This window comes from Trachinotus anak, unplaced genomic scaffold, assembly GCF_046630095.1.
Source record: "Trachinotus anak isolate AG129_WGS33_773 ecotype Australia unplaced genomic scaffold, CSIRO_AGI_Tana_v1 ptg000001l, whole genome shotgun sequence".
In the NCBI taxonomy this organism is placed as follows: Eukaryota; Metazoa; Chordata; class Actinopteri; order Carangiformes; family Carangidae; genus Trachinotus; species Trachinotus anak.
In genome coordinates this window covers 10,138,978-10,163,775 of record NW_027273852.1, presented here as the reverse complement: position 1 = coordinate 10,163,775, position 24,798 = coordinate 10,138,978, and the positions used below count along the sequence as shown (strand labels likewise).

Here is a 24,798-nt window from a genome sequence, read left to right as displayed (position 1 = left end):
GCTTATGCTGCCGTGGCTCCTCTCTGTTGAACAAACTGATGTGGGCGTGGTTTTCCCAACCATCCAGCCAATCACAGTCACCCACGACCTGTCGGTTGCGTGTTTCTGCTCTGCTGTGACTGGGGTGAGAGCAGCAATATGCTGAACAGCGCTCAACTCATGGGACTGACCAGAATAAAGCGAAACATTAGTTAAAATAACGTCGGCTGAAGTGCGTGGGACCTAACGAGAAAGAGGACGTGTCAGATCCACATTTAACCATGGTTTCCATTGACCATGTAGCGCACAAAATACTGACTTACATCCCGTATGTTCTTGTTTTGATTGACATGAGGTATGAAGGTAAGAAGGTGACTAACTTACACTTTACTTTACTTTGCAACCTGACGATGCTATTTACTTTAGGTTACCAGAAGTTTGACCATGGTTCAGAAAGCCTGCTTTTAGTCCAAGTATCGTTAATACCGCTAATGTCAGTGTCAACATTACCAAGCCAAATCCACAACAGTGCAGGCTAACGTTAAGCTAGCTAACCGCTATTTGCTTGTCAGTAAGTGTTGAGTTTGTTTTTAGCCTACAGGTGAATAGGAAAAACTGGCTGAACTGCTATTTTGCCAGTGAAATACAAAAAGGCAGTGCTGCACAGTAGTAGTGTGTGGAAATATGTTCAGTGTTGTGTATGTGTTTCAGGGGTGAAATGTGGAAGGGATGGCAGCGTGGACAATCATATGGAGATGGGGAAGAAGCTGCTCGCTGCTGGCCAGCTAGCCGATGCCCTCTCTCATTTCCATGCTGCCGTAGGTAAGTGTCAGAAACATTAAGGGTTTAAAAAAAAAAAAAAAAAAGTTTCCCATTTGTTTGTCATATTAGGAAACATAATCCAAAACGTTTGCAGCCATGTTTTCATGCTCTTTTGTCAGACGGAGATCCCAAGAACTACATGGCCTACTACAGGAGAGCTACAGTATTTCTAGCGATGGGGAAGTCAAAGTCTGCACTGCCAGATTTGAGCAGGGTCATTGAGCTCAAACCAGACTTCACATTCGTGAGTTTCTGTTTTTACATCAGTTGGTCTGAAATCTTTTGCGTACAGTTATATCATACTGCACCTGTGGCACAAATTTACATTGTAGGTGTGACAGAATCTACACAAATACGAGTTAGCTTCGAAATATGTGCATAAGTATTATATGCGTACATGTTTTGTAGGTTATATCAGCTCCAGGAATAACTATGCTGGGAAACCGGTCAGTGATATCAGGTGTGTTGATAAGTGTGTGACTGCAGGCCAATGCCCAACTCTCGCTCTTAACAGGCACGGCTTCAGAGAGGAAATCTCCTTCTGAAGCAGGGGAGACTCGATGAAGCGGAGAGTGACTTCAAGAAGGTGGTAAGTAAAGCATAATGACATCCAGTTCAAACTCTACAGCAGCAAGACTGAGAAGTTGTCGTTATATTTGTCAGATAAACAGAGTTCACCAGGAGGTGTCAGTGTTGACAAGTAGCCTGGTGGTGTAGTGAAGCCTATCTTAAACATAAGAACTAGGCTTGATGTGTTTTTGTTATGGTTTAAAACAAAAACAGTCACTTAACTTATTAACAGCCTATTTGTTATGAAGAATATTTGTTTGTTCTATTACTGTGCATGCATGATTTATACAGTTATACTAATTAGACTGACAGTGTGAGAAATTTTATTTTGGACTTATTGGATTCAACAAACCTCTTTTGAAACCAAGTAGCAAGAAAGTTAAGTGAGACACAGGGGCCACATAATGTCATGTGAAACGGATGCATCCTGCATCCATAAGCCATCCCACAAGGTGTAGATAATAATGAAATTGGCAGAGAGTGCTCATTTATGCCTTCAGGGATCATTAATAGGTGCTTGTTAAGGATTAAGACTGGAACTCGCTAATGCGTTTTCCATTAGAATTACCAAATTAGACTGAAGTTTCACAACACCCCCAGAGGATATAAATGCCCTTGTTATATCTACTATTAATTCTTAGTTTCCATTTAAAGCTGCAGTATTCTCAGGTCAGGTTATCATGCAGGGGGAAATGAAGTTCCTCATCTGTCAGATAATATCACATTGTGCCAAGGGCATGTGGCTGACCTGCGCGCGCCCCCCCCCCACCTCCCTATGCCCCCCACCGGCCTGCTTTGATCATTAGCTTCATGCCTTTTCATTCCCTTTTATCGAACAAACAGAAAAGCAGTAAAGCTTTGATTAACTTTATTATATGTAAGTTGAATCTCAGCAGTTATTCCTGTATTCCTGTTTGGGAGGCTGTAACGCGAAACCTAGTGTGATGGAGTGCAGTGGGTTACAGACCACTAAAATCTGTGATAAATACAGGTTAACAGTCACAGTCCAAAGCATAGAACATTTTACAGTTGCAATCAGCTGCGATAGCTTCTGCCTCAAAAGAGCAATGAGTTACAAGTCCCAGCAGAGGCCTATAGGCATCTGGGCTTACACAGTTTTACATGGACAATATCCTGCTGGTATAATGTCAAGGTATCTGGCCAGAGGTGCATGCTGTCCTGCTGCTTCAGCAGTCCACAACACTGGCCAAGCGTAATGCATCACATTTATGCATTACGCTCTGCCCCAAGCTGAGCTAGCAGGAAACACTTAAAGGGTAGCCAGGTCTGTTTGTAAAGGTTGGGTCATTAGCTGAGGTTGCTCTTATGAATATGATGACCTCTATGATGAGAATGATTATAATGTAATGGCTGTAGGGAATGGTAAGTACTGCTGTGATAGGTGGTGCTCTCAGGAGGCAAAGTTGGCACTAGAATTTCTCCAGAAATGTAAGAGCTCATATTAGAATACACTAAGGAGATCATTTTTCTCAAACACAGATCAGGCTTATACCATCTACATATCATATTCCACACTCTGTCCTGGCTTCAATTTTGTTTTGTCACTCCAGCTTTTCTCCCAATAGACTTCTTTTAATCATGACTATAAGTACTCAATATAATGTCTTGGCTTGCAATCCTCTAGCTGAAGTCCAGCCCCAGTGACAAAGAAGAGAGAGAAGCCCAGAGTCAGCTGACAAAGTCAGATGAAATTCAGCGGCTGGTGGCTCAGGCACGCAGCAGCTTCAGCAGCCAGGATTATATGACAGCTGCTTCTCAGCTTGACACTGTCATTGAGGTAAGAGACCTATCTTGTCAGCATTGCCTAATTTTCCTACAAGTGAGATATTCTCCATGTTATCATCACTGCACAGTGTGTACAGAGCGTTTGTATAGTAACCAGTACTGCAGTTTGTAAGAGTTAATGTCCACCTGTGACAGACCTGCGTTTGGGATGTGACTTCTCGTGAGATGCGAGCCGAGTGTTTTATCCAAATGGGAGAGATGGGGAAGGCCATCAGCGACCTTAAAGCTGCCTCCAAGTTAAAGAGTGACAATACCCAGGCTTTCTACAAACTCAGCACCATCTACTATAACCTTGGAGACCATGAGATGTCCCTCAAGTAAGACCCACTTGCAGACTGCTTTTCTTTGAGGAGGCTGCCACACTGGTATCAGACACTGTGACAAGTACCAGGGTAAAACAGTAGGGACTTTAAGCAGCGGCAGTTGCGGGAACGGCTACGACATGACGTGTATGATGTAGATTCTATCTCTACACTTGCTAATGTTGCAATCGAAGTGTCTACGACAGAAAACCAGTTGTTTTCCCGTAGTACACAGTTGGGCTGCAACGCTAGGAAGTGTTGAGATAGAATCTATCTCATACGCAGCATGCCGTAGCCGTTCCCTCAGCCGTCGCTGCTTAAAGTCCCTAGTGTCACTGTGAGAGAACCTCCTGTTTACTAAGCTGTTTCTGATAACAGATTACATCTCAGGCGTTTTTGTAAATTGACATTACCAGTCTGAAAATATGTTTTGTAGTAAAAGTAGTAGATTAATTACCAGTGAATTCTCTTAAGTGTAACACTGTGGGTTGCTCTCAAGAAAGTCATATTTACATATATAGATATTTTTTTCCACCTGCCACATGATAGATATTTACATATCATTTACAATATTTATCTACAAAGTGAATCATGACCACTGTTAAAATGCTAAAGAGCAGAGCAGAAAGGGACATCTGGAGCACACATGTTAAACACAGAGAAACTACTGTAGCAAAACAGAAGCAACAATCACAAATATACCCTCAGCAACACTGACTTCTGTGACACACAGTGGGATATTTGTTTAACAACAATACAAACTATAGCTTCAAAAATAACCACACAGTAGAAATGCAGAACAGCTTGAGCTTCGCCAAAGTGTTGTTACTGCAAGACTGTTGTGTGTTCTTGTTATTTTTATCCACTCCCTGTTAGTTGGTAGTAAAGCACGTACAGTTGTATGTGTAATCAGTTAACATGGAAAATAACACTTAGGCTTTCTTCCTCCTCTCCTCTGATCTGCAGCGAAGTGCGCGAGTGCCTGAAGCTGGATCCCGATCACAAGCAGTGTTACAGCCATTACAAGCAGGTCAAGAAGCTCAACAAACAGATCCAGTCTGCAGAGGAACTCATCCAAGAGCAGAGGTGTGTGTGTGTGTGTGTGTGTGTGTGTGTGTGTGTGTGTGTGTGTGTGTGTGTGTGTGTGTGTGTGTGTGTGTGTGTGTGTGTGTGTGTGTGTGTGTGTGTGTGTGAGAGAGTGAGTGAGAGAGAGTGAGTGAGAGATTGGGTTATTTTGCATCTGTGTAAATATACAATAATATCCCCTCTGAATACCAAGGATTGCATCATCTGTGACTGCTTCCTTATCCTCAAGCTGTCCAACTCTCTGCTCATACAAACAGGCATGCAAATCCCATCTGAACGTGAATGGATGTCATGTCATATTTGACATACACAAGATATCATATTCACAAGACTAAACCGAGAGAATAACAGAGTGGCATGATGTTTGTGGGTGCAATCATCGATGTTACATTCTGCCGTTTTTGCCAGTCGCACCGACCTGCCTCCTGCTCTTTCAGGTATGAAGAGGCAGTGAGCAAATACGAGGCAGTGATGAAGACTGAGCCCAGTGTGCACCAGTTCTCTCTCCTTGCTAAGGAGCGCATCTGTCACGCGCTCACACAGGTAAGACCCCTTACCTGCTGCCATGAGATGTATCAAATCACTCTGTGCTTTTATTACTTTATATATCTGACCATCGTATTTTCTTTGCGTTGCGACCAGGGCCAGCAGGCCAGCAGGGCTATATCAGTGTGTAGTGAAGTCCTCCAGTCAGACCCAGAGAATGTGAATGTGCTGAAGGACAGAGCTGAGGCCTACGTCCAAGATGAACAGTATGAGGAAGGTAAGCCTGTCAGATGTAGCTGGATTTAGCGTTCAGTTTAGTGGAGTCAGTCTGTCACATTTCCACAGGGACACACTGAATACTGTTGAGTCTCCACTGGGAATTCATCCATTTCAGTAGAGAAAGTCAATGGCCACTGTGTCCTTTTGTTGAAGAGGGACTCAGCCATGACACAGGTGTTGTGGAGATGATTTTTAGGACTTCTTAGTGATGTCTTTGTGATGAGAACACAACCAATTAAATGAAGTTACTGAAATCTGCACATCCTGTTATCTTCAATAGGTACACCTACGTAATTCAATGCAATCCATTGTACCGACTCTGCCACATATTCTGCCTCTACAGAATTTTCAATGGGCCATTCTTGGTAAACCATTGTGTTTATTACTGAGGCTTTTGTTATTGGTGGTATTGTGCTGGACTGGATTATATTGAGAGATGTCTCTAATATTCTTCCCCAACATATCTTTGTGGCCACTGAGTGTGTGTTGAAATAACCTCATCTCTTATTCTCTTGAGAGGCACAACTAACAGATGTCATGGCAGGAGCTAAACACAAGGGGTCCTTGTAACACTACAAGGAAAACTGTGAAATAAAGTGAAAATATTAGTGGTGCATCTTGTAAGGATCTCATCACCTGATCATTCAATTCTGTCTCATTTAACAATCTCTCAGTTCATTGCCAAACTCCCAATTTGATTATGAATTTGAAAAAGCATGATATAGACCAAATGTAGAGAAATACACCAAGGGTTTCCATATCTAATTTGGTTAACGCATATATCTGTCTGAAGGTTGAAAAAGACAAACATCATCTGTCTACGTGAATCAGGTGTGTTAGAAGTAACTATAGCTTACAAGCTGTAGAGCTGCCCTGTGCTGCTGGTTGAAATGATGCAGAATTTGCACCAATTACTGTCTCCATGAAGCCTGTGGTGGCAGAGGCAGGATTAGGCTGAAACAGCGGTCTCCCTTACCTGTTGTCAGAGCGCAGAAAAGTCCAATGATGGCAGATGGTGAAATCCCCAGGAATAGTCTGCCTCCCAACCATTGTTTTCCCTGTCACCTGATGTTCTGCTACCACCATGCAAACAAGCAACAGATAATTTTGTCAGAATCCCTGCCTGCATTATACGGTTGTTTGTCAATTAAGTTTGAAATTTAATGTAAACCAACCCTTCCCACCTCAGTGTGTTTGTGCACAAATTGCCAACTGTGGGTATGTCTGATATTTACAGGACCAAATATTGTAAATATTTTTTTTACAATGTTATGAGATGCAAAACTAATACAGAGAATTTACAAATATACCCAGAAACATCAAGTAATGGTAGTTCAGCAGATGAGTAAGGAAAAAAAATGGCAAAGTAGCAAAAAGGCAAAATGCTAAATGTTCCATGTTAGGATGTAAAGAGATGGAGTCCCTTGAATGATGAATCAGTGACTTTGTGGAATACTCGAGGTCCCAATTCTAGACCCAGTGGCTTTAAAGAAGAAGAAAAAAAAGTATAGTATTGTTGGCAGATACTTTCAGTGCTGTGAATGTCACTGAGGCGCAGCACTGAAAACCTGGGCCCAGACAATACCTTCATTATCCAGTGCATCAGACTCCAGCACTCCTATTGATTTGCACAGCATAAACAAAATAAACATAAAGTAATGATTCATAACCTGCCAGTGTGATGCACTCAAGAGTAGAGATTTAGAGTTTATTTTTCCACAGTCTGCTGCTGGTTGAAGCTTGCATCGAACTCAAACTACAGTGGATCTGTTGACAATGTGCGTCATTCAAATTAGAGACTGCAGATGGAGAAACTTTACCACGTCTTACCTGACAACTACAGATGGCTGTACAGGCAGTTATTCAGCTAAAAGGAAAGGTGGCTACAGTACAGTACAGGCTGGCTGCTGTGGATGGGAGATTGTGGTAACAATCAGAACAAAAGCTTTTAGATAAAATTATAGTAGCTAGCAACAAGAGATGAAAAGCAATGAGTGGAGAGAGAGAGATAATGATGATGATTATAATAACTTTATTTGTATAGCAGCAGGGAGGTCACTGGCTGGATGTGAACATGGGGCATTACATTAACATTTTACTTGTTTAGACATATAGGCCACCATAACACCCCTTGGGGAAAAAAAATCTGTCCAACTAAATATGTCTAATAGTAAAACAATGCATAATAAGGTAAAACAGGTAAGCACAACATGAGTACAAGAAGTTTGTGAGATTCTGGAAAGGATTATGTGCATGTGTCTCAACTAATTACAGTGACAGAATGATCATAAAACAGGAATGTGTGCTGCTGACCTGTTCCAAAGAGCAGAACATGGTCAGTGCGCTGCTGGATTGCCAGTGACAGTCTCCCTGCTATGCCTCTCCTCCCGTTGTGGCGCAAGTCACCAAAATAGCAAACTGGCACAGGCGAGGAAAGAACCTCAGCACATTGGGCCGGTGCTCAAAAACCCTCTCTTGTCTGATGGACTAAATGTTACCCCACATTTATAGATCTTTTTTAAAGAAGGAAATAAGTGATACATCTGTTTATAAAATCCTCAAAAGCCACAAGCTGCATTACTGAGCACTTAAGATGCACTTGAGGTTAGTGTGACACTGATGTTATTTAATTTTATCTCAGCCAGCAGCTCACAGAAGTGCTTAATGCAAAATGTCAACACACAAAGAAAATAGCGGCTATAAAAAGAGATAAAGGAGGCGTGTTAAATCTCTGTGTCAGTTTTCATTTATTCAGACCCAAAAATATGGTTTTATAACGAAACAAAACAAGTTTCTAACATGTTATATCTAAAAAATGAAGAAAAAAAAAAACACACACACAGAGAGAGAGAGATACAAACAAGTCAAATTAAACCCACAATTAACACCACCAGCCCTCCAGGCAGGTAATAACATCCTTCACCAAGACCCCATCAGCTCTGCAACCGCAGGAGATGCTGGCTGAGCATGAGCACATCAGCAGGTGGGAACGCCAGACCTCATGTGGGCTTTTAAGCTGTCAGGACCCATGGGTGTTAAACTCACCTCGGTACACCTCACAGGGTAAACGAGCCTTAAAGCACCCAAACGTGCACACACACAAACAGCCTGGAGCTGCTGCAACATGAGCTGAATGTGATACAAGGCTACAGTACAAGATCAAGCACTCTCAGATGCTTGTAAAAGTGATGGAGCTTTGAGAAAGTCTTTTTTTTATTTTTAAGTTGGGTTTTTTTTTGTACATTTTTTTTTTTTGATCATGACTGTTGATTATATTAAGGATTGCTTTCTTATGTTTTTTTTTTGGTTCATCACCTGAGTGATGAAATATAACCCCATGACATGGAAGGGGATGCTTGCCACGAGCATGTGGTTCTCAAATGAAGACAGTAATACTGTGCTTCACTTTGCGTTTAGCTGTTCTGTGTATGTGTGAGAAATAGTGATTCTATCCTGCGTTTTTATTTTCCAGCTATTAAGGACTATGAGACTGCTGGCAAACACAGCGAGAATGACCGTCAGATAAAAGAAGGCCTGGAGAAAGCTCAGCGACTTCTCAAACAGTCTCAGAAGAGGGACTATTATAAGATCCTGGGAGTGAAGAGGTGGGCATTGATCAATGGATTTTTGGAAACTTGATGGAATTTTTTTTTTTTTTTTTTTTTTTTTTCTTCAAGATGTATTCCAGACAGGGAATTTCATAGATTCTCTGGAGGAAATCAGGGAGAACTGTAGTATTTTATAGGTAGGTTGCATCAGAGAACAGTTTATGTTTTGTGGTAAGATTGTGGTTTTCAGTTCGTTACACACATTGAGTAACCACTGCACCACAAAGAAAGCCCTACTACACTTGAATATTATATAATTTATCGCTTTTGAGCATTTTGAATTCAAAAGCACCACTGATTTTAGATGGAGATCAAATTTAAAGCAATGGAAGTACTCATAGTTACAAAAAGTAATGATAGATTACATAGGAGCCAGCATGCATACTAGGGCCAGCTTATGTTGAAAATAAGGGGAGAAGCTGTTCTTATCTTCAGTAAATGTGCTGATAATATTTTCCCCATGATCACAGAACTGCTCAGAAAAAGGAGATTATCAAAGCCTACAGGAAACTGGCACAACAGTGGCATCCGGACAATTTCCAGGATCCGGAGGAAAAGAAGAAAGCTGAGAAGAAGTTCATAGACATCGCTCAGGCTAAAGAGGTTCTCACTGACCCAGGTAAGAAGTTTGTGTGTGTGGTCTGCAGAGTCTAGGGAAAGTTGTTACTACCAGTCTCCCAGTAAATGTCAGACCTCGGAGGAGCTGCAGCAAACGGCTCACTACTGCCTGAGACTGTCTCCTCTGGGCATCATGACTGTTCCAGTAAAATGTTTTAATCCAAACCAGCTTACAGAACCATATTGTAGTACATGTGTATATATATATATATATATTTTTTTTTTTTTTTCAACAGCCACAACTATGCTAGTGTCACCTATCTACCACAATGAATTACCTAATTGGACTGTATCAAGTTAGTGTTTGATTAAAAAAAAAAAAAATCAATATTTGTTGTAGGTCACATTCACGTTGCAAGTTAATATCACTGTTGACACTCATGTTTGAGTTCCTCTTTCATGCATTGCAATGCCTACAACACAAGCATTACTACTTTGATTAACTCATAGTTTTGCTTAATTTCTGCAATAACTAATCGAACAAAGCACTGCTAATACATTTTATTTTATATAATACCCACATTTTTCAGAGTAAACTGATGAAATTCAGAGCCAGGTGAAATAAACCTGAACCTGATGAGCCAAATACACCCGAAGTCCTCTGCTAACTGTTGACAGGCTTAGGCTCAAGCAGCATCACCTTCAGACAACCTCCACCAAATCAATCAGTTTTTAAATTTGATCTACACTGAACCATCTACAATCTAACAGCTCAAACTAAATGTCTGCTCTTACGTATGGAGCTTATTGGTCATTGGCTGATGTAAAATGTTTGAAGAATTGCAATTTAAAGTACTGCAGAAAACCTTTCTCATGGTTTTTCCAAACAGTAGCAGTTGCGAATTCTGGGTAATAACAAAAAGAGAACTAAGAAGTTTGTAGAGGGACTTCAAAAGCTATACATAAGCATATATATTTTTTATTGAATTGTTCTGTACTGACTTGTCAATCTGTGTGTTTTCTAGAGATGAGAACCAAGTTTGACCATGGGGAGGACCCAATGGATCCAGAGAGCCAGCAGGGTCACCATCATCATCACTTCCATGGAGGCTTCCACGGCTTCCAGGGTTTCAATCCATTTGGCTCTGGACCCTTTAACTTTAAATTCAACTTCAACTGAGGAGGCTCATATCCAGCACCGCTGGAGTGGATTTAAGTATTTTCCTCCCTATTTAAAAAGGAGATCACTGGCATAAGGAATGTCAGTGCATACCAACAAGTCTCACAAAAATGTGAGTGACCTTAATTAAAGACACATCTTTGTTGAATAATACAACTTCAGATTCCGTTTGGGGAAGGATTGTTGCTATGCTAACAAATATCTGCCATGTGTGAAGCAGCTTTTATCTGTCTGGAGTGAGTGGTTAATTCTTTGTCCTGTCTACAATTCACATCCATTCAAAAGATTCAGTTTGTACATAGGTACAGTACTATTTTTATATGAATGGAGATTTTCTGATGTGTAAATAAAGAGCTATTTATGTACATTAAAATGAACTGAGGCTCACGAGTATTGCTGATTGGATGGGCTGGAGGGTAATTTGCTACATTTGTGGACTGAGGCTACAGTTTGAGAAATGGCACTTCATTACATCTAACCTTTCCCTAATTGCAACCATATTAACAGCTTTTCTTCCCCATAAATGCATTTTCACATGGAGCAGACTATTAAAAAAATCACAAAATCCCTTCACTGTAGACATTTTAAAACATGAAAAATACATTCACTTACAAGAAAATTCACCAAACACTTTTGCAATGAAAGTTTTGTAGCAAAGATTTATTTTTTTCCGACGGTAATATAAACATTTCTGTTTGACGCAGCACAGTGAAAGATGGGTGCCCTGAGAGCAGACTTCCTGCTCCCATTTTTAAAACTGCTATAGTCAAGCAGCAACACCCATCTTATTCCTGAGACAAAACATTGGATTCATTAAGTAATTTAAAATACTGAAAAATTCTTTCCAAAAACGTAATACAGTGAAGCTGAATGTACATAAAATGTAAACACACTGAAATAATTTAAAATCCTATATTCTACACAAACCATGACCTGTAGTGTGCAAACAAGGATTCTTCATCCCATAACTTGGCAATAATAAAGCCTAGCCTGGTCTGCTAAGTCATATTTGATTTACTTTCGGGTAAATCACAGTTGCAGGTTAATAGACGGTTTACTGCTGCCGTGCTTGTCAAGTTTGTTTGTAGCACGGTGCATTTCCAGCTACTGACCAGACTGTGAATGGGTCTGAAATTTGGATATGATGTCATGAAAATGTTTCTATCTTCACAAGTTGCAATACAGTAGATGCTGACGGAGGAGGAGAAGCACGGAGAAGCACCACACTGTGTGTGGCAAGTTAGAGATGGTTAGTGCCAGTGTTGTAGCAAAGTAACATAATTAAAATGTTATTTGTTGTAATGTCACCACGATTGGTTCAGGTGCTAACTACACATATAGCCTTAGGTGTAAAATAACATGTAATCCAATTAGCCAAAAATAAGCCCCTTGTCTTTGGAGGTAACAGCAACTTAACATTGGGTTACTACCACTGTTCCACCACCGTCCAAACTGTCCCTCGTACCACACCTTGCTTTTCCAGTTGGAGAAATCCTAAGACTGACAGGCTTGCCATGCCTAGTTTCAGCTGCTAAGGTATAATTGGACAATAGCTGTTTGGGGGGGTTAGCATAAATTGTCAGTTTTAACTGTTGTTCTAATGTAATAACTTTGCATTAAGTTGTAAATTTAGAAAATAAAACCCATTTAAGGAGAATCACAACTTTGGTTTGGGCATTTTAGTCAACGTGTAGTCATGTTTACAAAGTGAAATTAAGAATACATAAATGTATAAGCTTTTTGAAAAAGCTGTACATAAACAAACATTAAGATTTAAGAAAAGATTTGTAGAAATGTGCCTTGTCCATTTGATTCTGCATACATAGTGCAGTGTACTGAGCTAGTTTTCCTCAAGCACACACCTTATAGAGTGGTTTGACTGACCCTTTGCTCTTTCTGTATTCACTTCATTTTCCGGTAACCACGTACTAACAAGACCTGACTGAAGTGCTGATAGCGCACCAGGAGTTCACAGCTGGCAGTTAACACTTTACATCACGTGTTGACTTGTAAGACGTATTGACTGCAGAAGCAGTTATGGCATCTCTGAAAATATGACATCCTTCTCCGGCTGTGCGGCTGTGGATGCAACACTCCATGGCTATGTTTAGATGGAATTGTCTGTCGTCAAGCTTCACAGGTGGCCTGCGTGCAAAAGTTGCTGCCTCCTTTGTCTTCAGCATGGTGCTGGCAGATGCTAAAGTTCATCACGCAGGTTGTCTACTGCGCAGAGAGAGGAAATGAGGGACAGAAATTGTGAAAATGAGCACGGCGGTAAGAAAGAAACCAATTTGACCAAAGGAAAAAGGTTGACCATGTAAAAATAGAATAAACAGGCATTATAGTTTGACTTGTCTGTCCTATAAAAATGGACAAACACTGAAGGCACAGAGAATAAATAACATTTTCCTTTGTTAACCTTTTTTGTGCTGTGAGGGAGTGGGAGTCTGTTTTTCCTTTGCTGGGTCTCCCTGTTCCTGGACTTGTCTCAGTAGCTGTTTTATCTCCTTGTCATATTCAACCCACTCAGGCACAATCCTTGCTGCAGCCATTAACTTGGGCTCCTTGGTCTTTGGGTTATTGCACTGCAGCAGAAAAGCAGACAAAAACATCACTCATGTCGCTTCAGCCACTTTCTCCCAACAAGTCAGATTGTCATTGCCAGCACTGTCTGTGGCAGGCATTTGAACCTAATTTGATTTCCAATTCTGTTAAAAGGACGTTAGTCCATGTCTAGTGTCTGAATTACCAAGTGGTGTCCTTTACCACAATGAGACAATGCTTCCTATTTCAGTCTACTGGAGCCTTCCCAGTAATTCTCTAAATTAGTTTAGGAGACTACAGGATTGCTCCTCAGTTGTCTCCCAAATGCCAAGTGCCTCATGGACATTAGTGGCTGGAAATACGCTCTGGCTTCAGTGCTGCAGCAGCTACAGTTCACTATTATAAACATCACAGCTGAAAAAAAGGTGGTGTACCAATATTATTCCTCTTATCAGCATGTTTCCACAGGCAAAGTAATGATTCAAGTAAATATTGCACAAGGATTTCACTACCTAAAAAAGACACGATTAGACTCGATGATAAATTATTTAGTAATCCCCAAGTTTGCTGATTAGCTTCCCCACATTACATTGACAGATCTAACTGCTCCGAGACTCACCAGGTCTATGGTCTTTGCTTTGACTTTGGAGACGTTGTCGCACCATGTCTCACACCATAGCCACTCCTGAGGAAGAGACTTGATGGCCACCTGGTGGATCATGTTGTTAGGAAGGTCCTAGAAACATTATAAAACAAAATATTGAGGTGTATTGCAAATATGATATATGAACAATGTATAGTAGTAGGTGGTAGAAGAACAAACTCTGCATCATATAATGCAGTAGTGTCATCTATGCGTAAAATACCTGGTCCAGGTTGGACAGACTGTTAGGGTCTTGGCTCAAGGCTTGGTACTGGCCTCGTAATCTGTCACCTGCTGCAATCTTTCTGAACTTCTTTAAATCTACTACATACAGAGCGCTGGTTGAAATATGGGGGAAAAGAGAGGAGACATAGAAAGCAGGTGTGAGAAAAACCATTTCCTGAAAGAGAAAACCTGTAGGAGTGACTTCATGAAAATAATTTAAAAAAATTACTCAATTAGAATAAAATACCCCAGGCACGTGCAGATAATTGTACCTTACATGACATATTAATAAACCCATATGTGTAGACTATGTAATTTCACTAGTCCCTTATTAGATTTAAGTCTGCCCGAGGATATTCCCTACCTTGTGTTTTCCCTGCGCTCACTGATATGGATCATCTTTCGCACTTGCTGATGTCTTGCACCACAGAGCTGACCATATCAAACCAATACGGTTTTCTGACTTGTCTTTTTTCCATCATCGTCAGCCAGTGCAGTGGTGAAGTAGAAGTAAAGTAGAAAGTTATCCCAGCAGCTCTGTGTTCAGCTACACAGCTGAACAGCTGCCACCTGCTCAGCCATCACACTGACAGAAGTAGAACTCCATACGTCCAGCAAGGAGCTCAATGTCTTATTTCAGTGCTTGATTTAATATGTGTCATGGCTGTATATAATAAATCAGATACAAAAATATAGCCATAAGGAGAATTGCAACTACTGTATAAATGTTAAAGTTCAAAATCTTTGGAAACTGGGTGAACACTACTGTTCTGTGTTACCTTGTAACCACATTTCTTTTTTAAATTTCAAGTGGTGTATAACCAAATACGGTAGAATTCAATATCATTTGATTTCAGCTTGTGCAGGGGAATCTGGGAAAAATTATTTTACTTCTCTAACAGTCAAGAAATGTTGATGTTCTTATAGAGCCGACTTATGGCAGATTGATTAAATTCTATTGCCCTGAAGTGACCCGACAGCCAAATGGTTCAGGCGCATAACACATGGGCACAAATGTTCTGAGCAGCTGAGTCTCCCCCAAGACTCTTTGCTGCAAGTCATTCCCCGACTTTCTGTCATGTTTCCTGTCACTCTCCACTGTCCTATAAATAAAGGCAAAATGCCCAAAAAATAATACAAAAAAAAAAAAGAAAAAATTCTATTGGCTGAAAGCCAGGTGACATTTTAAAACTACATTGAAATATAGTAAAATATCAGAATTCCTTGCCAGGCTTTCAAAATAAGTTAGTGCTGCTATAATACATTACACATTTTGATATGGTTTATATACCTGATGTGGTATTTTCTATGTCCCAGATGTGAGGCCCAATAGCCAGTTTTCCAAAAGCGATAGCCTTCCATCTCTCTGCGGCTATCACAAAACGGTGTGTACCCATAAGGTGCACCCTCCAGGTCTAAATCCCTCAACTCCTTCAGATCAGCCCGAACTATCTGAGAGAGAGAGAGAGAGAGAGCAAGAACGTCGGTAAGGACCGAGAGGATTGACGACACTGCAGTCGGTCAAAATTTCATCCGCGCTTGACACCAGTGCTGAGACTGATCCAGACTCTCTCACTTTCAGCCACACACTTGCACATTGCTCTTTCCAGTCAGTCCAATTTGATCCTTACCTGGTCGGCATCCACAAAGATGATCTTGTCCACAGCCAAGGGGAACAGAACATCCAGGAATAGGATCTTATATCCCCAGATAATGCGCTGCTTCTCAGTCTGCTGGTGGAGCCATCGGGGCCACTTGTACTGTACTAATTCATACTGGAAACCATATGACTCTGCCATATAAGAGATGGTCTCCTAACCATATCAAAAACAAAACACCCAACACAAACACCAGTGATCAAAGAAATCAAATACAAGAGAACATTTTTTTGGTGTAATTAAACATGGTAAATTCAATCAACTACACTGCACATAAATTTGTGCATAGCATTGTGCAACAGAGTTACATACTATGGGATATTTGCCTTTATTGCACAAAATTAAGAATTAGATTTATTAGAGAGGAATGTAAATTCCACAAAGTGTCAGATAAAAAAAATCTGCACAGAAGAAAACAGATGATGCTGGTTGTTTTGTGTGGCCTAGCTAATGGACAGCCATTGATAGGCAGATATGTTACAAGCATGAAAAGGTAGATAAGGCAAAGTAATTCCTAGATTAGCATTCCTAATTCCTAGAGATACAGTTGGACAAATGTATTCTGAGACATAAGCATTCTTTTGGCATAAAAATGCTGGTTAGGCCAACTGTGATTCATATATAGTGTAAGACATTTGAAAGTCCTATATAAATGAAACTTTATGCACTATAGATGTCATTAACATAAAAAATGCAACTTGTTTGGCTTGATGCACTTCAGACAATTTTATTCACTATTTTTGCAACTCAATGTGTCACAGAGGGCACTGAATGCATTTTCACCCTTTACATCTCTGTAAATCTCTGAAGAACTGGGATCATGTTATTTTGAATAAGCAGGAAAAACAAAATGCTTGTCTGTAGTCATGAAGTCAGGGAAGTACCTTAAAAGATGGGGAGAGGTAATTCTTGAGGAACCAGAACTTGACAGGTGTTTTGGTGTGCCGAAGGACAGACAGCATCATTATTCTGAAATAGAGACAGAAAGCTTGAGGGGTGGCTCTCAGACTCAGGACTGAAAGGAATGTAATGTGTAGGACCTGGAAAGTAAGCGTGAGACTGTGTGTGTTTGTGAACTGAAAGCGACCCACCTCAGAAAGCGCTCATACAGATGGCCTGAGGCCACAGAAAATATATTTAGAACATCTTCTTTTCTCTTCTCTCCGTCATCCTTCTTGGACCCACCACCCGTGATGCTGTAAATGAGACCATAATACATGAGTCTGCTGTGTTTTGATTGATGCTTGTTTTTCACATAGTGACAGTAAATCAGAACTAAGCCAGTAGCCACCATGCTTTTGAAAAGCCAGGAGTTATACCACCCAGCAGAAAACATTTTCAAACAAACCATGCATCACTGCGTAGCAAACTGAGGTGCTATATCTAAATGAAGCAATAACACAGGGACTGACAATGTTCTGGAAAGCTACAATTTTGACATGATTTCAGCAGCAGTTCAGTTCTCCTGCTGGCACTCATAATCAACGCATTACATCAGACACAGTGAAGGCAGAGGTAAGATTTAACCAGCTCCTTATGCTTACAGACCTGTGTTGCTACAAGAGAGTCCATAATACAAGGCAAATGTGTAGCAGATCACTTACCTGCTAAACACAGATGCACTGCTAAGTTTTAAAAGGGGGCATTATGCCATGGGATCTAAATTTCTGGTAATAGTCAAAATGAAATGAACACATCAGGCACCAAGATGCTAGAGCAATATCCATGCCTCTAGCACTGTGCAATTAAAAGGCACCTGTCCAAACACCACTATACCAGCAAACAGGAGTGCGAGCATAATGGAACACTAGTTCAACAACTGCACAATAAATGGCAATATCCAGATATATGTTATCACCCAAATTTTTGACTGAGCCTTCCACTGTGTCTGTGTTGCTGCATTTGTGTGTTGCTTGGCAACCATTCTGCTAAATGTTGATAAAGAACTACACTGCTTGGTGGAAGAATAATTATTTGCTAAAAATAAATTATCTTATAAATATTTTTTGTTATAGTGCATTTATTTTATGAAATATTGCCCAGTATATATAGTAACCATTATATAATATTTCATAAGATATAAAAGCAATAACCCACACAAGGCTGTGGTTTACAGTGATTTTAGAACAGCTAAGGGATTTTTAGCTCCTTAGCTATTCTAACATCGCTGATAAACCACAGCCTGTTGGTGCTTTATTTGTTACTCCTGGTTCCTCAAATGTGAAGACAGGACAGACACATGAAAAAGGGGAATTGTGTGATATCTGAGAGTAATTCACTAATTAAAGTGATGACGAGGGTATAGAACAAGGGTGCAGAGTGAAATATTTGTCCTGGTAGAAACAGATGAAAGGTAGACAGTCAGAAATGTGGTCAATCATGAACCCTCATCTCCCACTGTGTTGTACACCAAGCCACTTAAATACCAGGCCACTAAGCAAGGAAAAAGACTCACTATGCCTCGGGAAAACAAAAATGGCACATAGTGTGCCCACATAAAGATAGTGCCCATCAAGTCAGTCCCTTACCTTTCAGACTTAATTAACCTATTAATTTATTTTTTAAAATTTTGGTAACAAATAGATGAGCTTAATTTTTTTATGTTGAGATAAAAGTGCAGACAAGAGAAAAATCCAAAGGACACACTACACTTGTGAATGCACCAACATACCCTAACTGCTATTAAAGAGCAGTGGCTCATGATGCAAGGCACATTTAGCGGACAGAAATCAGGACTTGTGCTGGAGGGTAGATGTGTCTGCAGTCAAACTGTGTGTCCTTGTCTGAAACAGACTGCTGATGAGGGAAGGAGTGTCTCTCCCACATTCAATCACAACCACTGCTATGGCCCTGAGGCTCCAGGAAGAAACCAGTGAGTGAGAGGGAGGTGTGAAGGGAGGGGAGGGAGCATAATGTTTGTCTCCACATGTCCTCTAAAACCTACACTCTGGCACACACATACAAGAGTCTGACTGGTGAAAAAGTCACAACCATCCAACACAACATTTTTTCCGATGAAATTATTGATTGTTAAATTTCTTGCCTGTCATTCTGAAAACATGTTGTCCTTTTCTCTCCCTGCACTTTACCAAATATCCTCCCAAAATTTAAGCATTGCTCTCTCTTGTTGATAAGTTGGCTTTTGGGGAGTCACCACACACCCGTGGGGTCCACGGGTACCAAACGTCTGTAGTGACTAAACCAGCCATTATGGAGGGCCTCCACCACAACAGATGAGCAGCTTTAGAGGGTCAGGTGAGATCCCGTTTGGCTGACTCACCCGAGATAATCTGGGACCTCTCGAGGGATCCATAGAGCTCTGGATAAATCCTGAACAATGGACAGCACTAAGAACTCCACTGTTTTTGCTCCAACTCGTCAAGAAATCAACATCAAGTAGTGTGCCAGGAAGTAGAGAAAAAGACAGACAGGCAGGCTGTTGATGTATTGTTAACCATGACTGTAATTTGCATCATCTTTTCCATTATTTATGGAGCTGTTTGCCATGCAGTTTGACCCAGTGAATGGTCTAAAATTCATATCCTAAGAAACATCCAAAACATTAGCAAACAAAGCTAGAAAAGACCACCACAGTAAATACACTCTACTACTCTACTACTAGAAAACAAAGTCTGGACACAAATCTGGTCATCACAACCAGTCTAAAGTAGTACAAAACCAAAGTTGTTAGAATAGGGTCATAAATAATTAAGCATCACTCCACTGAGAGCAACCTATGAGATTTTGGTCAGTTCATTCAAGAATATTTTCCAAGTCATACATGGTTTGAGTTTTGTTGGTTAAGATTTCAGAAGCTTTTTATGAAGAGTTACCAACACATGTACATAGATTTTACCCACATAGCAGGACACCAGGACAGATAAAACCACAAGCAGTTTCTGCACCATGGACACAATCCTCATCACAATAACTTACTACTCTGTGGTTCAGTTAATCCTCTGAGTTATGTGGTCTGCTAACACTTTTTGCTTTTACCCATACTAAGCCCCAGCATATACAAAGCCACAGACAAAACAACAGTGATCTTTCCACAAATCTCAGATATTAAACACATAGCAAATATACTGTATGTTATGAAGCACCCCTCCCTATTTTGTGCATTCATTTCAGAAACTAGAATTACCACATCAAGGTTGTATTCCTCCACCAACCAGCCATGCTGGAGGAAATTTGGTCACAATCTCCCCCTCCTGAGTTACAGCATTGAATAAAGGCCAGAAGTGTTTTAGCAGAACATTATGATGTCACAGTGAAGTCGAGCTTTAACCATGTGGACATAAAATGTCATCACTTAATGAGTTTATCCTATTAGACATTTGTGTTAAATTCACAATTAGCAAATTAATTTGTAAGTTATGGCCAAAAGTTGTGTGATGTCACTGTGACCTTGTCCTTTGTCCACCAAAATCTAATCAGTTCATTCTTGAGTTCAAGTGAATGTTTGTACCTAATTTGAAGAAATTCCCTCAAGGCGTTACTGAGATAATGCGTTCACAAGAATGGGACGGACAGACGGATGATCGGAGGGACAGACAACCTGAAAACATAATGCCCTCAGTCCTGGCTGTCGCCAGTGGGGAGGCATAAAAACCAGTGATGGCCAAGGCCCCTTGTAACACTCTCCACTGAAGATCCCATGACTATTTGGGGAGAGGTGACTTTTACTGCACCCTCCACCTCACTAACTCCCTCAGGTAACATTGCCACTGACAGTCTTTCACACCCTCTGTGGCCCTGATGTTTCTGATTTCTAAGAGCAGCATAAAGAAGATTAAACCCTCAGAGTTCCCCAGGCTGAGGGTAGCAAGAGAGGACGACTTTCCTCCATCTTACTCCCAGCCAAAGACAAAGAAGAGAGCAAGAGAGAAACCACAAAAGAAAGAAATCATAAAACAAAGGGATAAGATCAATGATGTAAGAAAGAAAGCAAGAAAGAATAGGAAAGAATCAATTTTCAGTCAGGCTCATTATTGCTCTATGGAGATAAAGCTTCCTTTAAACATGAGAATTTGTAAATACTGTGTCCCTCAGACTTATTGATGCTTGCTGATGGATGGATCCAGCTCACTCATTCTTCAAAAGGTGTTGGATTAATATATGGCCCTCAGTGCCGCCCTTTACAATGAATCCCTCAAAGTACCCGAGGTTACACATGAGGTAAAAACCAGTGTGCTCTATTAATGAAAAAGATGGTTTAACTGTCAAACAAGTAGATACTGTTTCAACATTTTGTATCATTTGTTACTAAGACCAAATTGTATTTGGCAGTTCTAAACAATGCTTTCTTTCAGTCTGTCTTTTAATTAGTCATCATTCAAAACTTGAGTTGGAACCAGCTGCCAGGAATCGGACATTGAGGTTAGACTCCCCAGAGCATTTTTATTTACACTGGACCAGGTGGACAAAGAATGTATAAGCAAAGCACGGGACATATGGTTAGACTTTTCTGCTCAACATGATGAGTGGCCTCTAAGTCTTAAGATTTATGAACTTGTTTTGAAAGGAGGGTACACTGGAATCATGCCAGAAGAAAGTACTCTACTCTCTCCAAATGCAGTCAAATTTAAGTTAATTTTAGATTAATGCATCACAGGCACTAATGGAGCTATTATGTCTCCTGAAACCATCTTATTCATCCTTTCGTTTAACCTTTTAATGTTATGAGTATATTTACTACTCAAATGCAGGCATACCATGGGAAATGGTCTTAAGATTAGATTCAATTATAAATCTATTCATCCATCTATCCAACCTCTTTTAGCTTCTTATTTGGTCCTGGTCAAAGCAGAGGCAGGCTATATGTTGTTCTCCCCAACGACATCCTAGAGTTCCTAATTAGTAGATGCCAAGAGATTTATAATCTCCTCAGATTGTTCTGGGTCTGTCTCTGGGTATGCTCCCAGCTGGACAAGCCTTGAATACCTCTACAAGATGTGTCCAGGAAGTATCCTTATCAGACAGCAAAACTACCTGAATTAGCTTCTTTCAACACGAGGGAGCAGTGATTCTACTCTTAGGTCCTCAGCTGATCCCTGAAGGTGAGCCTGCCAAGAATGTGCTCAATCTATTGATGAGAATACAGACCCAGCTCTAACTCCAGTTACACAAGGGTCTGATGACTCACAGCAACAGTCAAATATTTGCAAACAACCCAATATACATGGTCACAGCCCTTCCAATGTCCACAATGGCATGTAGACTGGAGCAAACCCCAGTATTGAAAAGGTTTTAGAAGAGTACAGAGCTGATACAAGGTTCCATGACTAGGATGGAGCCTGTGCTGCTCCTACTGTATGCAAGGTTCAGAAATCAGTTTGCAGCATCCTGGCACTGCTGGGGAGTCTCCTTAGCCAAAGCCTAAGGCTTCCTCCTTTAACTGCTGGTGTCCTCAATCCATTCTAGTGTAGCAGTTGCCAATTGAACTACAAAGTTGATTACGCATATTTGGTCTAAGGTTTCTCTAATGTCAGGTATGTTTACGTTTGAATATGGTGTTCGTTATGAAAAGTCCATGCCTAGTACTCAAGTTCAGTAACACACCAACACTGGTTCACACCAGACAGGATGTGTTTCCCACCCAAGCCCTTTCAGGTGTTACCCTTATGAGCAATGAGGTCCTTCAGCAGAACTAGTGTCCTCTCTAGGGCCTCAAATAGAGACTCTAATAAGGCAAGGTACTCTAAATGGCTATTTAGCACATAAGGACAGACCTCATAAAACAGTCTTCCTGTTCACCAGGGAAAACTCCAATACAGAGCTGCCTAGCCAGCGCTTCAAATGTATCCCCACATTGAGCTGGCCCATCTCACCTTTGTCAACTCAAGGAAAAGAGAGAGTCTAGCTTGAGATTGTGTTTGTGCTCTGTGTCGAGACAAGCAAAAATGTATCTAATTGGTACTGCTCTACCATCTGCTCTTATTCTGGGATCGTTTCCAAGTTCCAGGAACTTAGGCGTCCATCTTTACCTGTAGTCTGATCAGTGACACATCACAGTTGATGATAAATCCATTAGCACAGTTCACAATGAATTAACGTTACGATTTCAAAATACAGTATATGTATGGCTTTAGCAAAGTGTGCACTGTATGTTATGTTTATGTATAAAATGTATGCACTTACACATGAGCACATGCATAAATATGAGAAATAAGACTACAACACTAGCTGTTGCATTGTTGAAATGACTACATGAATAAATAAATGCAAACAAACAAGATCATGGAAATGTAAATACCATACTTAAACACATACCTACAATATTACAGTCCTGTTAGAAAATGATATTAAGTCATTCTGATTCATTACAGAACTAACAGCAGCATCACAGCTGAAATCAACCAATAAACACTGCATGCTAATGAGTATGACAAGGATGTTTCGGGTGTTAAATGGGTTGCAGCGACACTGCCTACCTTTTCTCAAAAGTGCCCCACACGCTTCATACAGCAAGCATTAAGTGAGGAGACAGGATCACGCAGTTAGGAATTGTTGGGGGAAAACACACAAATGCACACACACACATACCTACAGAAGCACATATTTTTTGCAAGACTAGATCTTACAGCATAATATTGCAGTCTGGATCCAGGGGAGGAATAAGATCTCCTGAAACCGCAATGTATAATTGACAAACAGTATGCACATCAACAAACCCACTAATCAATGAGCTCAATGTTACTGCCAATCAGCTGCTGGAGGATTTTAAACATACTAAAACCGACCAAATGTTAGCTGAAAGATTACACACCTTGCTATGGAGTCCCATATGCCTTTGCTTTCACTAGTTTCACTTAAAAGATCTTCATTGATTTTCTCTGCCTTTTTCTGCACCTAAAATGAGAAAGGCGACACAAAACAATCATGCTCTAACTGACTTTTATCATAGACTGTGTGAAATAATTTCACCATCCTAAATCTGTGACCTGTGACTGACATGCACATCATAGAAATCCACAGAAGAGCATTCTAAGTTTAATAATGTGCGGTGGTATTAAGTGTTTAATGTACATGTGAAACATACTCACTCTGACTTTGATGATCTTACTGTGAAAACTGTTCAGCACAACTCTAACATCACCAGCATCAGCAGGGGAATCAGTTCCATCGTGCCTGAAAAAGTGGATAAAGAGTGAGTAGAGTGAGAGTAGAAATCTATCATTATGAAATCTCAACAATGGAGCTGTAGTTGGTTCGTCTAACACACTTATCAACAGACTGATCTGTATACCCACAGTCTTATTCATGTGATAATTTTAAGCAATCTACTCATTTTAATACTGCCTAGATAATTTATCCCTACATAACCTAGCCACAAACTTTTGAACAAGAAATTAGTAATAGATGAAATCTGGCAAGAAATTCAATTGGCTATGGATAGGGAATAGTGCTGTCATTTTTCACCAATGTATGCATTTGATTGACAGATGAGCCAGCAGGGATACATACATACTTACCTACTAGCTACCTTCAGGCCAATAGCTATATTTCCATTTATTAAAATGTTTATATAATGTGTATGTGTTCAGTTATAGAACAACTACACCAATCAGTCCGACTTAGATTGGCATGTTAATAGTGTGCTTCAGTCCACCATTTAAATAAATTACATTTTTGAGTCAGTGACTGAGGTCGGATCACGTGTTTTAGTCATGGCCAAGAGTACAAGAAAAAAGACAGTGTAGACTGCTCTATGAAGGAGACTACAGTGGCTAATGGACAGACCACTGACAGAGAGTGAGAGCACACACTTAAAAGTGGATACTGGGACAGCTGCCAGGGTCACACTCTGACCATATTCATTACCCTCCATCACCATTAGGAATCACCTTACCATTATTTTATCCATCACTACTTCCCAGCCATGCTGTATATACTGGTAGATTTAATGAGAAAGTCTGTACAGTATTGACTGCATAACACTGGCCTTTCACTGTAATTGTTTTAGGACTGATTTGTCCAGTGGCAAATGTGTTTTGGCAGGCAGGATCTGCAGGGTCTGATGGTGAGACACCAGAGTGCAAACTTCAGGCAG

At 40.5% G+C, this 24,798-nt stretch overlaps 2 protein-coding genes across 11 annotated transcripts in view; one reads left to right on the top strand and one right to left on the bottom strand.

The window, feature by feature from the left end:
• Positions 1–102: 102 nt before the first annotated feature.
• On the top strand, positions 103–11,053 carry dnajc3a (DnaJ (Hsp40) homolog, subfamily C, member 3a). Its single transcript, XM_071474989.1, has 12 exons — positions 103–342; positions 691–801; positions 921–1,045; positions 1,316–1,390; positions 3,017–3,169; positions 3,313–3,494; positions 4,446–4,565; positions 5,003–5,108; positions 5,208–5,328; positions 8,803–8,935; positions 9,409–9,557; positions 10,522–11,053. Exons 1-12 carry the CDS (start codon positions 261–263, stop codon positions 10,674–10,676), a joined length of 1,512 nt encoding a protein of 503 aa, XP_071331090.1. The 5' UTR covers positions 103–260; the 3' UTR covers positions 10,677–11,053.
• Positions 11,054–11,315: 262 nt separating this feature from the next.
• The window catches only part of uggt2 (UDP-glucose glycoprotein glucosyltransferase 2), a 41,155-nt gene continuing 27,672 nt past the window's right edge, over positions 11,316–24,798 (bottom strand). For 3 of the 10 annotated variants that reach the window (XM_071474951.1, XM_071474950.1, XM_071474953.1), the window contains exons 31-41: positions 23,792–23,876; positions 23,515–23,597; positions 23,180–23,203; positions 16,838–16,942; positions 16,631–16,715; positions 15,720–15,902; positions 15,380–15,540; positions 14,087–14,201; positions 13,840–13,956; positions 13,096–13,261; positions 11,316–12,899 (exon numbers count right to left, since the gene is read on the bottom strand). In XM_071474951.1, the coding sequence (XP_071331052.1) occupies positions 12,874–12,899; positions 13,096–13,261; positions 13,840–13,956; positions 14,087–14,201; positions 15,380–15,540; positions 15,720–15,902; positions 16,631–16,715; positions 16,838–16,942; positions 23,180–23,203; positions 23,515–23,597; positions 23,792–23,876 (1,150 nt within the window). In that variant the 3' untranslated portion in view covers positions 11,316–12,873. Of the gene's footprint in view, positions 12,900–13,095; positions 13,262–13,839; positions 13,957–14,086; positions 14,753–15,379; positions 15,541–15,719; positions 15,903–16,630; positions 16,716–16,837; positions 16,943–23,179; positions 23,204–23,514; positions 23,598–23,791; positions 23,877–24,798 lie in introns of those variants that run through there. The other 7 variants (XM_071474965.1, XM_071474972.1, XM_071474960.1 and 4 more) reach the window with 6 other exon arrangements.